At 44.5% G+C, this 15,194-nt stretch overlaps 1 protein-coding gene and 1 long non-coding RNA gene across 4 annotated transcripts in view; one reads left to right on the top strand and one right to left on the bottom strand.

Moving 5' to 3' along the window:
- Positions 1 to 15,194, bottom strand: part of CRISPLD1 (cysteine rich secretory protein LCCL domain containing 1) — a 197,229-nt gene that overhangs the window by 93,377 nt on the left and 88,658 nt on the right. For both annotated transcript variants that reach the window (XM_063923972.1, XM_063923971.1), the window contains exons 5-6: positions 10,051 to 10,166; positions 6,252 to 6,352 (exon numbers count right to left, since the gene is read on the bottom strand). In XM_063923972.1, the coding sequence (XP_063780042.1) occupies positions 6,252 to 6,352; positions 10,051 to 10,166 (217 nt within the window). The remainder of the gene's footprint in view (positions 1 to 6,251; positions 6,353 to 10,050; positions 10,167 to 15,194) is intronic.
- Positions 1 to 15,194, top strand: part of LOC134928338 (uncharacterized) — a 246,329-nt gene that overhangs the window by 56,371 nt on the left and 174,764 nt on the right. The gene's annotated exons all lie outside the window — the stretch shown is intronic.

Here is a 15,194-nt window from a genome sequence, read left to right on the forward strand (position 1 = left end):
ATATATTCCCCAACAGCAAAAGAAAATGCCACCCTATCAGATGCAGTCCTTTCGGGCGCACAAGTCCAGAAGAGGTCGGGGATCCTCCTTCCTTGCCAGAGGTAAGGGCAGAGGCAAAAGAGCACCTGCTTCGGCAGGCGCCCAGGAACAAAAGTCCTCCCCGGCTACTCCAAAACCCACAGCATGACGCCCCTGAGGGAGTCCGCACCGGTGGGCGCACGTCTTCGACTTTTCAGCCAGGTCTGGGTCAGCTCAGACCTGAATCCCTGGGTGTTAGAAATAGTTTCCCAGGGTTACAAACTGGAATTCGAAGAGGTGCCCCCGTGCCGATTTTTCAAGTCGACCCTACCAGTTTCCACGTCGGAACGGGATGTAGTGTTAGCTGCAATTCAAACGCTGTGTATACAGCAAGTGATTATCAGGGTTCCCATGAACCAGCAGGGAAGAGGTTACTACTCAACCCTCTTTGTGGTCCCGAAACCGGACGGTTCGGTCAGACCTATCTTGAATCTGAAATCCCTAAACCTGTACATTAAAAGATTTAAATTCAAATTGGAATCGCTCAGAGCGATAATAGCCAATATGGAGGAGGGGGAGTTTATGGTGTCTCTGGACATAAAGGATGCGTACCTTCATGTCCCCATATATCCCCCCCATCAAGAATTCCTGAGATTCGCTGTACAGGATTGTCATTACCAATTTCAGACGTTGCCGTTTGGGCTTTCCACGGCCCCGAGGATTTTCACCAAGATAATGGCGGAAATGATGGTGGTCCTGCACAAGCATGGAGTCACAATTATCCCATACTTGGACGATCTCCTGATAAAAGCGAGATCAAGGGAGAAATTGCTGAGCAGTGTGGCGCTCTCTCTGAGAGTGCTCCAGCAACACGGTTGGATTCTAAATCTACCGAAGTCAAAGTTGATTCCGACAACTCGACTACCGTTCCTAGGTATGATACTGGATACGGAACAAATGAAGGTCTTCCTTCCAATGGAGAAAGCCCAGGACATCCAGAACATGGTCAGAGACCTGCTGAAACCGAAAAGGGTGTCTGTTCACCAGTGCACTCGAGTTCTGGGAAAGATGGTGGCGGCCTACGAGGCCATTCCATTCGGAAGGTTCCATGCAAGGACTTTTCAATGGGACCTTCTGGACAAGTGGTCCGGGTCCCATCTACACTTACATCGAAAAATTACTCTGTCCCCAGGGGCCAGGGTGTCTCTCCTGTGGTGGTTGCAAAGTGCTCACCTACTGGAGGGTCGCAGATTCGGAATTCAGGATTGGATCCTGGTTACCACGGACGCGAGCCTCCGAGGATGGGGAGCAGTCACACAAGGAAGAAATTTTCAGGGACTTTGGTCAGACCAGGAGTCATGTCTACACATCAATATGTTGGAACTCAGGGCCATATACAACGGCCTTCGACAAGCGGAGAGTCTTCTTCGAAACCTACCGGTTCTGATTCAGTCAGACAATGTCACAGCAGTGGCTCATGTGAACCGCCAAGGCGGGACAAGAAGCAGAGTCGCGATGGCGGAAGCCACCAGGATTCTTCGCTGGGCGGAAAATCACTTGAGCGCTCTGTCGGCTGTCTTCATTCCGGGAGTGGACAACTGGGAAGCAGGCTTCCTCAGCAGACACGATCTCCATCCAGGAGAGTGGGGACTTCATCAAGAAGTCTTTGCAGACATAATACATCTTTGGGGAACTCCTCAAATAGACATGATGGCGTCACGCCTCAACAAAAAACTTCGGAGGTATTGTGCCAGGTCTCGGGACCCTCAGGCAGTAGCAGTAGACGCTCTGATAACACCGTGGGTGTTCAAATTGGTCTACGTGTTTCTTCCTCTTCCTCTCATCACAAAAGTGTTGAGGATCATAAGACGAAGAAGAGTACAGACGATACTCGTTGTCCCAGACTGGCCTCGAAGGGCCTGGTACTCAGATCTACAAGAGATGCTCACAGGAGATCCCTGGCCTCTTCCGCTGAGGGAAGACCTGTTGCAACAGGGGCCCTGTGTATTTCAAGACTTACCGCGGTTACGTTTGACGGCATGGCGGTTGAACGCCGAATCCTAGCAAAAAAGGGAATTCCGGAAGAGGTCATCCCTACTTTAATAAAGGCTAGGAAGGAGGTGACGGTTAAGCATTATCACCGTATCTGGCGAAAGTATGTGTCATGGTGTGAGACCAAGAATGCACCTACGGAAGATTTTCATCTGGGTCGTTTTCTCCACTTCCTACAAACAGGAGTGGATATGGGCCTGAAATTAGGCTCTGTTTAAGGTGCAGATTTCGGCCTTCTCGATTTTCTTTCAGAAGGAATTGGCTTCTCTTCCAGAAGTCCAGACGTTTGTAAAGGGAGTGCTGCACATCCAGCCCCCTTTTGTGCCTCCAGTGGCACCATGGGACCTCAACGTGGTGTTGCAGTTCCTAAAATCACACTGGTTTGAACCGCTTAACAAAGTTGAGTTGAAATTTCTTACTTGGAAGGTGGTCATGTTGTTGGCCTTGGCATCGGCAAGGTGAGTATCAGAATTGGCGGCTTTGTCACACAAAAGCCCCTACTTGATTTTTCATGTTGATCGAGCTGAATTGAGGACACGTCCGCAATTTTTGCCTAAGGTGGTTTCTTCATTCCATGTGAATCAACCTATTGTGGTGCCTGTAGCTACAAGTGACCTGGAGGATTCCAGATCCCTGGACGTAGTCAGGGCCTTAAAGATTTATGTAGCCAGGACGGCTAGAATTAGGAAAACAGAGGCCCTGTTTGTCCTGTATGCGGCCAATAAGATTGGCACACCTGCTTCGAAGCAGACTATTGCTCGCTGGATCTGTAATACGATTCAGCAGGCTCACTCTACAGCTGGATTGCCGCTACCAAATTCGGTTAAGGCCCATTCCACTAGGAAGGTGGGCTCTTCTTGGGCGGCTGCCCGAGGCGTCTCGGCATTACAACTTTGCCGAGCGGCGACTTGGTCGGGGTCAAACACTTTTGCTAAATTCTACAAGTTTGATACCCTGGCTGATGAGGACCTAGCGTTTGCTCAGTCGGTGCTGCAGAGTCATACGCACTCTCCCGCCCGATTGGATGCTTTGGTATAAACCCCATGGTCCTTACGGAGTCCCCAGCATCCTCTAGGACGTAAGAGAAAATAAGATTTTAAACCTACCGGTAAATCTATTTCTCCTAGTCCGTAGAGGATGCTGGGCGCCCGTCCCAGTGCGGAAACTCTGCAAGACTTGTATATAGTTGTTGATTACATAAGGGTTATGTTAGTTGGAATCGGAATTGCTGTTTTTTGTTCATACGGTTAACTGGTTATGTATGATCCAGGTTACATGGTATGATTGGTGTGGGCTGGTATGAATCTTGCCCTTGGATTTCCAAATCCTGCCTTGTAGTGTCCATCTCCTCTGGGCACCGTTCTCTAACTGAGGTCTGGAGGAGGGGCATAGGGGGAGGAGCCAGTGCACACCCATAGTCAAAGTTCTTTTAGGTGCCCTATCTCCTGCGGAGCCCGTCTATACCCCATGGTCCTTACGGAGTCCCCAGCATCCTCTGCGGACTAGGAGAAATAGATTTACCGGTAGGTTTAAAATCTTATTTTTTGTAAAATAAACTCATTGCGTTAAAGAATATCAATGTGATACCCCAAACCAGGGTCGTCTTAAGCGAGGAGGGTGCCCGTGTGCAGACTGCGGGTGGGCACCCTCGTCTCCACGGCGCCGCAGGCTCCGACACTGTGCCGGTCTCTAGAAACATGGCGCCCGCTGGATTTCCGGAGAGGTGAGTACTAAAATATGGGTGCAATGTGTGTAGTGTGGGCCCCGCTGGAGCCAGGGGCCTGTGTGCACCGCACACATTGCACCCATGATAGAAACGCCAATGCACCAAACCAATAAATGTCTAATGCATAAATAATAACTGCTCAGTACAGATCAAGGTAATTAGGTAAGTTCTGTAGGTGCAACAACTGTAAATAATTTTTGAAAAATATTTATACAGATGGTCCTCGCACACATAGTCTCAATACGTAATGTATAAGTATGTGTGTCTGTGAGACCCCTGTGACCCCCTGTCAGTTGTGTGACCCCGGTGCCACAGAGACCACTGAAAAGGACAAAACACACAGGTAAGTATACTACTTTTTTTTTTTTTTTTTTTTTGCAACGTATGATTTTGGCCGCGAAAGTATTTGCAACCAATTTTTTTTTTTTTTTTTTATTGGATAAATGCGGGTATTGGGAGCGCACATACCCAAAGTAACCCAAGATTGGGCGCGAGGTCCGCAAGGTTTTTTTGCAGCCAAAATCTTGCACCCAATTGGATATGCCCCTTAGGGTCTTGAGGTGGACATTAACTGAACTGTTTCACAATTTATTTTTTCTTGATTCTAGATTATTCGATGGGAACATTAAATAATGCAAAAGTAAAAAAAATCCCATGGACTGATACATTTCTGTAATTCTGACTTTGGCTCAATTTCCTTACCGTTTGAAATGACTTAATGTAAGGGCCTAATTCAGATCTGATCGTAGATGTGCTAAATTTAGTTAATCTACGATCAGTTTCTCAGACATGCACAGGGCTAGTCCACCCTGCATGTCTGGCTCTGCCCCCCCCCCCTCCCCTGCACAGGTGCAATCGTATTGCACGGCGGTAATCCTTGTGCACCCAGTGAGTAACTCCCTGCCTGCGCAGCTCCTGCGCGCTGGCAGGGAGCTACCAGCCGCGTCCCGGGTTGCAGCGGCTATATGTGACATCACACAGCCGCCATGGCGGCATGGTCCGGACACGCCTGCGTTATCCGGACCGTACCCCGCCAATGGCGTTCTAACACCGTTGGCACGCCCACCTACTGCCCCGCGACTGCCTTTGCCTGTCAATCAGCCAGAGGCGATCGCAGCCCTGAGATGCTTTTAGCATCTCACTGGGCACCCGGGGTGCGCACTCCCCAAAGAAATTCAGACTGCGATCGCGTCTGAATTACCCCCTCAGTCTCCACATTTCATTTTATTTATTTTGTTACTAAGAACATCATATGTATATATGTATAGATAAGTTTGTGCCTATTGGTTTATGGTGTAGCCTTAAAAAACAAAAACAAATCCATACCCGGCTAACTTCTAATTTCACCTTAGCATCTCTGTACTATTTACATCATAAGGTGTTAAAATGTGGTTGCATATTGTGAGCCCTACACATCTTTTGACCAATAATCCTAACAGATAGAGATGGAATTTGATGATACAAAGGGGTATATTTACTAAAAGTCTATTTTAGGTCTATTTAAAATTGACCAGAAATAGAACCAACATCCCCTCAAAATCGACTACGGTGTTTCTATTCCAAATAGCTCATTTACTAAAAGTTGATTTTGAGTTCCATCATAAAATCACTGGGTGATGTGAATTTTGAAGTTCACAAATGTGTTCTATTCACCAAAAATGTACCCAAAATCAATAAAAAGTATCAAAAATCTACCCATAATAGACACAATTATACAAAAGCATTCCTATTGGCCACATGCACTGTCACATGCACTATATTACCCACAAACACCTTCCTTCCTGTGCTAATTTGCATATCCATGATTTTCAAAAATCATTGCTGTGCCTTTAAATGCCTGATTTATGCAGCCAGAGAGCCCTACATGCTTTTCTCCCATCTTTTTTCTCAACATATTGAGGTTTGAGGCGATTCTGCACGATTTAAAATAAAAAAGAACTGTTTCTGATGGTTCTAGTGAAAATGGTGATTTGTTGTCAATTTTGAGTCGATTTTCAAACCAACTATTAGTAAATATGGGTTAGGAATTGAACTCTGTGTTAAAGTATTAAAAGATCTATTGTAGTTTTTTTTACAGTAAGTGTAAAGATCTATTTCAGTCGAGTTTGAGTAGATTTTGACTTTCGTAACTACAGATAGAGCTGCACTCATCTAGTGCGGCTCCATCGCATACGTGCACTACCCGCATGACTAGGCGATCCGTCTGCCTAGCCCCACAGGAGTGCACGGAGATGCTCTCCCATTCTATGAATGGGGCGCGTCTCCGTCACGGCAATGAATGGGGTGCACCCCAAGACAGAGACGCTCTCGTGGATAGGCGTGCCCGCCCGGGCATGATTAGCGTGGCTCCATCTGTATCTGTCAAACAAAATCGACTGAACATCGACTGGAAACTAAAATGGTCTTTTAGTAAATATACCCCAAAATGTCATAATAATTACACTGCATACTGTACCTCGGAAACAAAGATTCTCCCTGCAACCTCCTCCATAACTGGGTGGGCAAGCCGAGCAAGGACGGCCATGTTTGTAGGGAGCATGTCCCCACCAATTACCCCTATGAAAGTAAATACTGTAGTTAAATTGAGCTCACGTGAAAATATAATTTTACTATACAAAAGACAAGACAGGTTGAACAACTGTTTAACCTTCAAAATAAATGCGTATCCCATAATGTCACTACTGTAAGTTGGCTTTCAAAATATCAACAGCAGAATGTCAACATGGTTAAAATGTTGGCATCATAAAAGTCAATACCTGGAAAATGCTGACATGGACACAATACCCACATTGTGAAAAGGTCGGCATTAGGGTTAGGATCAGGATTAGAATGAGGCTTAACTAAAACTGGTATTGTCGACATTCTGACCATGTCGTCATTCCATCAGTGTTGACATAATAAAGTCAACATGAGGAACAGGTTGACATGTTGACTGTCGACATTACAATCATGTTGGCATTCTCAATATACAAGATACCGAACCAGTATAATAAGAATAATGCAGCAGAAATCTTTGAAGAAATTCTGGGTCTAAAAGCTTATGGTCTCAGCCCACCAAACATTGCCAAACAAGAGCAAAAATTCTAATGCACTCTATCACGAGTGGAGTGGACACTGTTTTACTATAGTTGCCACCTATTAGGTGCTGCAGCAACTAGGCCAGCTCAGAGCACAGAGCATCTCCAGCAAAGGGAAAACCATTTTGTGTAAATCGTTCATTACAGTGGTGCTGGAAAATTTGTGAACCCTTCAGAACTTTCTACATTTCTGCTGAAATATGGCCTAAAACTACCTCAGATTTTCATACAAGCCCTAGAATTAGATAAAGAGAAACAAATCAAACAAATGATACAAAAAAATTAGACATGCTCATTTTTTTATTGAGGAAAATGAACCAATATCACATATCTGTGAGTGCCAAAAGTATGTGAACCTTTAGGTTTAACAGATATTTTGAAGGTGAAATTAGAGTCAGGTATTTTCAATCTATGGGATGACAATTAGGTGTGACAACCTGTTTTTTTAAAAGAACAGGGATCTATCAAAGGGGGTGATTCAGATCTGATCGCTGCTGGTACTAACTACGCATGCGTATGCACCACAATGCTCACGTGCGTCGGACAGCAACAAAGGGCATCGATGGGCAGCGAAGGGATGGTGCAAAAAATCAGATTGCATGGGCGTTCGCAAGTGACAGGTGGAAGCCATTTGTGGGTGGAAACTGACCGTTCACTGGGAGTGTCGGAAAAATGCAGGCGTGTCCAAGTGTTTTCAGGGAGGGGGAATGACGTCAACTCCGGCATCAATCAGCCTGATGTGATTGTAAACATAGAAACATAGAATTTGACGGCAGATAAGAACCACTTGGCCCATCTAGTCTGCCCCTTTTTATTTATCCTTTAGGTAATCTCAACCCTTTTTGAACCTTAATTCTTTGTAAGGATATTCATATGCCTATCCCAAGCATGTTTAAATTGCTCTACAGTCTTAGCCACTACCACCTCTGATGGGAGACTATTCCACTTATCCACTACCCTTTCTGTGAAGTAATTTTTCCTTAAATTTCCCCTGAACCTCCCCCCCCTCCAGTTTCAGTGTATGTCCTCGAGTTCTAATATTTCTCTTCCTTTGAAGAATGTTTCCCTCCTGAACTTTGTTATATTTGAAAGTTTCTATCATGTCCCCCCTTTCCCTTCTCTACTCCAAACTATACATGTTAAGATCTTTTAGCCTTTCCGGGTACGTTTTGTGATGTAGGCCATGCACCATTTTAGTTGCCCTTCTTTGTACACTCTCTAATGTATTTATATCCTTCTGGAGATATGGTCTCCAGAACTGGACACAGTATTCCAGATGGGGCCGCACCAATGACCTATACAGTGGCATTATCACTTCTTTTTTCCTACTACTGATTCCTCTCCCTATGCAACCAAGCATCTGACTTGCCTTTCTCATTGCTTTGTTGCATTGCTTTCCTGCCTTCAAGTCACTTGAAATAGTGACTCCTAAATCCCTTTCCTCCTCAGTAGTTTCCATTATAGTACCCTTGATACTATATTTAGCCTTTGGGTTTTTGAGACCCAAGTGCATGATTTTGCATTTTTTAGCATTAAACTGTAGTTGCCACGTTCTTGACCATTTCTCAAGCCTACCTAGGTCATCAATCATTTGTTTTACCCCTCCCGGTGTGTCTACCCTGTTGCATATCTTTGTATCATCTGCAAAAAGGCATACCTTCCCTTCAATACCATCTGCAATGTCACCAACAAAGATATTAAAGAGAACTGGACCAAGTACAGATCCCTGGGGTACTTCACTGGTAACATTTCCCTCCATAGATTGCACTCCATTAACTGCAACTGTCTGTTTCCTATCCTGCAACCGGGTTCTTATCCATTTAACTGTTTTATAATCCACCCCCACGCTTTCAAGTTTATTCAGCAGTCTGCGATGTGGGACAGTGTCAAATGCCTTACTAAAGTCTAGATATGCTACATCTACAGCTCCCCCTTGATCTATTATTTTTGTGACAGAGACAAAAAAGTCAATAAGATTTGTTTGGCATGATCTACCACCAGTAAATCCATGCTGTTTTGGATCCTGTAAGTGGTTTGATTTAAGATATTCCACAACTCTTTCTTTTAATAGTTTTTCCATTACTTTCCCCACTACTGATGTAAGGCTTACTGGTCTGTAGTTACTTGCTTCTTCCTTGCTTCCACTTTTGTGCAGTGGAACTACATTTGCTCTTTTCCAGTCCTCTGGAATAGCACCTGTATTTAGTGACTGGTTAAATAATTCTGTTAACGGTGTAACCAGCACATCTTTTAGCTCTTTGAGTATCCTTGGGTGTATCCCATCTGGTCCCATTGATTTATCCACTTTTAGTTGTGAAAGTTCTGTTAGGACCTTCTCCTCTGTAAATGTACTTTCAACTGCCTTATTTTTATGAATGTCCTTGCAACTTAACTGTGGCCCCAACCCTACTTCTGTAGTAAATACTGAGCAAAAATAATTATTTAGGTGATCTGCTATTGCCTTGTCACCCTCCACCAAATGCTCACTCTCTGTCTTAAGAGAGTACTGTAGGAGTAAGTCCTTGGCTGCGCAGAGACTCCACAAAGTGGATTTTAGCTAGGGTGACCATAATATCCCTTTAATCTGGGACACCTATGATTTACACAGGTTCCGTGGCTGGCTAAACTGTAGCCTGAATTTCACCTGGTTTTAGCCAGCCACAGAACCTGTGTAAATTATATGTGTCTCAGATTAAAGAGATATTATGGTCCCCTATTTTAGCAGCTCGGAGTACACATAGGATCGCACACTTGCACGGCGAATATACACTCCCCCTGGAGGCGGCGACTATCTGAACGCAGGACAGCAAAATTAGCAGCCCATCGATCAGATCTGAATCACCCCCAAAGTCTGATGTTCACAACACATGTTTGTGGAAGTGTATCATGTCACGAACAAAGGAGATTTCTGAGGACCTCAAAATAAGAATTCTTGATGCTCATCAGGATGAAAAAGGTTACAAAACCATCTCTAAAGAGTTTGGCCTCCACCAATCAACAGTCAGGTAGATTGTGTACCAATGGAGGAAATTCCAGACCATTATTACTCTACCCGTACTGCTTAAAAGCTGTTATACAGTAAAGGGTAAAAGCTCTGTAGAATCTTACACTGTATGCTTGTGCCTTATGAAATACTGCAGCGCTACAAATAAAAATGAACAGTTTCATTTTACTTACTTTGGAGAGTAATTGCACACTAAATATATTGCCTTTGGCCATATCTGTCCCCAAACGTTCATGTTATGACACAGGTTTATAGCACAACCAATTCTGCTGCTTGTTGCCCACACCACCTAATGGAAAAACACAGTGACCCATCATTTAATGATCCCAAAATGTCTGCTTATTAAAAATTCAATATCAATATTCAAAAGGTTATTGGTGTTAATGGACAGCATGCCCAGGGAAGCCAAATCAGTTACAATTTGTCCAAACAACTCCTGCTCATTTACACAGGGGTAAAAAGAGTTTATTGATAATTGTTCATTCCGCCAAGTTGGTGATTTGTGTTAAGTCCATTTTCATGATAGTAGTATTTTTAATATAAAAGAATCACATTAATATCAAGAGAATTATTTCACATGGCTGCCTCACAGCACTGCGGTCATCGTTTTAACCTAAACAGGGCACAATCTGTGAAGAGTTTGTGTGTTCTTCCAGTGTTTGTGTGAAGCCTAAAGGATAACTAAGACTGTATAAGCCCAAACACATTAAAATTGGAGGTAGTGTTGGGATGTGTGCACACTGCACATTATAGATTATAGTGCTTTAAGGGGTAGTCAGATTGCTGGGGAGATTGATGAGTTGCAGGAGCTAATAGGAAAATAGTAAGGAGGGCTATAGGGAAATGGAATAAGGGTATAGATAAGATTTGGGGCCAGATGCAATGACGTCCGATTTCGGCAGCCGTGCAGGATGCCGGCCGAACTCGAGTGTTATTTTTACAAAGGAGCAATCACTTACATGACATGGTTTTGCTTTGACACGCGGGCGTCATTAACATCTGGCCCTGGTGTTTAGTATATAGGCCTTATAACTTTGTGAATTGACCACTCAACCACAACCACTTGCTTGCAGTATTTTTGCTCTGTTTTTCCTGTTTTTGTTTGCTAACATTTTTGTTTTTGCTGTCGGAGCATAACAGATGAGACATCGTAGCAATCAGTGGGTAAAGGTGGCTCAAAGGACAGTTGAAGCACTCAACTTCACTGCAAATCAGCTGTAGCTATGTCACCACCTGTGTGAAGACTCTTGGGCACCACTCTTGTAGGGAGTCCAGTGCTGAGCCAACAAAGGAAGTGGGTTCTCCACAACCTGGCAGTACCGAGGCGTACAGTCACCCCAAATATTTTATTGTTGTTCTGGCTAGAGATGGTAGTTGTGCATGCTTTCTTTGCCAACATATTAACAATTAATTTAAAATGAGATGTTTCACATCAATATAAGTCTCTGCGTTTTCATTGTTGGATTTTGATATCTGGAAACAGCAGTAGGTAGAACCTCAACCTCTAAATGGCTTAAGCTACAACGGGGCAGGAATTTATATCGATAGTTACCTTTTTTTCGTATGATGCAGCATAAAATTATTTTGTTGCATAAAGGAAAATAACTTAATAACCAATATTTAGAAGAGGGTACTTCTCCAAGGCTTCATACAATATCACAAAGCATAGTTTTTGTTTATATGATGGTGTTCCCCAAAATATGTGGTGAGCAATGGTACTGTAGTTAACATGGCACGTCTGCTAGCTAATGAAGGGATGATGATGATGATGCCCGTGCTGCACCCCTTCAGTGGAACGCGCTCCCCCGCTCCATTAGACTCTCTCCGACCTTGCAAAGCTTTAAACGGCACTAAAAACTCACCTATTCATCAAAGCGTACCCTTCCGATGCATAACCTAGTCCTGAGGCTACTCCTCTATCCCCCTGCCTCATGCCTTGAACGTCTCTGCTTTGCTTACATCCTGCCATCAGGCTACCTCCTGCTTGCTTGCACCTCATGTCATCTGTCTGTCGCCCCTTGCCACTAGATTGTTAGCTCTTCAGAGCAGGGCCCTCTTTCCTCTTGTTGGCAAAGCCCTCTTCTCAACACATTTCACTCACAGCTCTCTCCTACTTAGCGACCATCTTTACCCGCTTTTTCTCCTGCTGGTAAAGGCTCATCTTTACCTATAGCCACCAGCTCCTAGTAATACACTGATCACTCACTTGCTACTTACATCTTAGCTGTATTATGTTTTGAGAATTGTGGTGCTCTTTGTTACCTGCACTCTATTTTTGTTATTTATTTACTGTAATGCTAAGTTTTGTCTCCCTGTGCTGTCCTTTGTACGGCGCTGCGAAACATTTGTGGCGCCTTATAAATAAAATGTAATAATCATAATAATAAGAATAATAATAATGATGATGATGATAAAAAAAGTATATGGTAATGTGAGTGCTGATTGTGGTGAACAGTAGAAGTATAAGTTGGTCTGGTGTTAGGAGTACAGAATATAAATATGATTGATATGAATCTACTTTATGCTTAAGTTACATTCAAGGAATTTAAATGTACAGCTTTTGCTAAATTTGTGGCACTACATTAAAAAAAACAGTATTAACAACATGGGGGGGGGGGGGATATTGTTTAAAAATAGTAAGAATAGGAATTTCATCCTAATTTGTCCTTTTTTTACACTTTTCTTTCTGTAACATTATATCATCATCATTTCATTTTCACCACTCCCATCGTATTTTTTGCCAGTGACCAACAGGTGGACATGTTAATTTGAAGTCAAAGTTAAATATCACTTTTATAGCATACATATAATGTAATTGGTTTTACAGATCTTGTTTTCTTGATGATGATTTTATACAGTAACCCCCCCACACACACACACAAACATACTACACACAACTCTTCAATGAGATGATTTATCTGCATTTTCTAAATACAAGGATTAAAACACTATTTTCCAAATGTTTCCAAAAAACGAGCAGAGGGCAAAAACATTAAATAAATGTAAAGAGAAAGAGACGCTCTATATACAATTATCATAGCTATGATTATTATAATTATTTTTACACAGTGTATCATATATGATTATCATTATTATTTCTCTTACGTCCTAGAGGATGCTGGGGACTCCAAAAGGACCATGGGGTATAGACAGGATCCGCAGGAGACATGGGCACACTAAAAGACTTTGACTGGGTGTGAACTTGCTCCTCCCTCTATGCCCCTCCTCCATACCTCAGTTAGATTCTGTGCCTAGGAGAGACTGGACACACACTAGGGGAGCTCTACTGAGTTTCTCTGGAAAAGACTTTATGTTAGGTTGTTTATTTTCAGAGAGACCTGCTGGCTACAGGCTCTCTGCTTCGTGGGACTGAGGGGAGAGAAGTCAGACCTACTTCTGCTGAGTTAAGGGCTCTGCTTCTTAGGATACTGGACACCATTAGCTCCAGAGGGTTCGATCACTTGGTGCGCCTTGCTGCTTGTTCCCGGAGCCGCGCCGTCAACCCCCTCACAGAAGCCAGAAGACAGAAGCCGGGTGAGTATGCAGAAGGCAGAAGACTTCAGTGACGGCAGAAGACTTCAGTATCGGAGGTACAGTGCAGCGGTCGAGCTGCACTCCATGCGCCCACACACCAACGGCACTCACAGGGTGCAGGGCGCTGGGGGGGGGGGGGGGGGGTGAGAGCGCCCTGGGCAGCAAGTTACTGAGGTGGTTAAAACTGGCAAAAAAAGGCATATTTGGGTGCAGGGGCACTAAGTATGAATCCCCCCGCCAGTATAAAGATTTAAATTTAAGCGGGACTAAAGCGCACCGGGAAGGGGCGGGGCTTAGCCGCACAGCTCACCAGCGCCATTTTATCTCTTCACAGATCATGCAGAGACGCTGGCCCGGACCTCCACTCTCCTTCCAAGTACAAGGGAGCAAAACGGAGGGGGGGGGGGCACAGGCAATAGGTGCTAGATTTATATGTATAAACAGTGCAGACATCATATATTATTTTTTTAGTAGTATATGGGTGCTGGGGTGTGAGCTGGCATACTCCCTCTGTGTTCTCTCTACAGGCTTCCCTGTGGGTCTGTCCCCTTTAGCCAGTGTGAGAGTGTGTGTGTCGGTACGGTGTGTCGGCATGTCTGAGGCTGAATGCTCCTCCCCGGAGGAAGTTACTGGGGGCGCAGAGAAGGATTTGGGAGTGGTTGTGTCGGCACAGCCGACTGCTGATTGGGTGAATATGTTGAGTACACTGAATGCAAATGTGGCCTTATTATCTAAGAGGCTGGATAAATCTGATTCTCAGACACAAACGTGGAGAAAATCCATGGAGGACGCCTTGACTCAGGCACAGGCCCCCTCGGGGTCCTTTACCCAGATGGCAGATACGGATACCGACACAGACTCTGATTCCAGTGTCAACTTTAGTGAAGCCACTTTACATCCAAAATTGGTAAACAGTATTCAGTACGTGATTGTGGCTATTAAAGAGGTTTTACATATTTCTGAGGAAACTCCTGTTCCAGATACAAGGGTTTGTTTATTTAAAGGGAGAAAGCCTGAGGTGAAGTTTCCCCCCTCTCATGAACTGAACGCTCCTTTGTGAAAAGGCTTGGGAGTCGCCTGACAAAAGGTGGCAGATTCCCAAGAGAATTTTTATGGCATATGCTTTCCCCTCTGACGATAGGGAGAAATGGGAGTCGTCTCCCAATGTGGACAAGGCTCTGTCCCGACTGTCCAAGCAGGAAACGATATTGAAGGCCATTTACGTCACTACGGGTGCACTCCTCAGGCCTGCCGTGGTGTCGGCGTGGGAGAGTAGTGCTATTGCTAAGTGGGCTGATAATTTGGCATCTGACATGGATACCCTTGATAAGGATAACATTCTTTTGACTCCTGGATATATCAGGGACGCTGCAGCTTACCTAAAGGATGCGGCGAGGGATATTGGCCTCTTGGGATCAAGGGCCAATGCCATGGCGGTCTCGGCCAGGAGGGCGCTGTGGATTCATCAATGGAATGCTGATGCCGACTCCAAGAAAGCTATGGAAGCTCTCCCTTTTAAAGGTAGTGTCTTGTTTGGTGACGGCCTTGCTGACCTGGTGTCTACCGCTACTGCGGGTAAGTCATCTTTTCTTGCTTATGTTCCCGCACAACAGAAAAAGGCGCCCCATTATCAGATGCAGTCCTTTCGGCCCAATAAATACAAACAAGGAAGGGGCTCGTCCTTTCTCGCTTCAAAAGGTAGAGGAAGGGGAAAAAGGTTGCCTGCTGTGTCTGGCGCCCAGGACCAAAAGTCCTCCCCTGCCTCTGCCAAGTCCACCGCATG

Source organism: Pseudophryne corroboree, chromosome 5 (genome assembly GCF_028390025.1).
Source record: "Pseudophryne corroboree isolate aPseCor3 chromosome 5, aPseCor3.hap2, whole genome shotgun sequence".
Lineage (NCBI taxonomy): Eukaryota > Metazoa > Chordata > Amphibia > Anura > Myobatrachidae > Pseudophryne > Pseudophryne corroboree.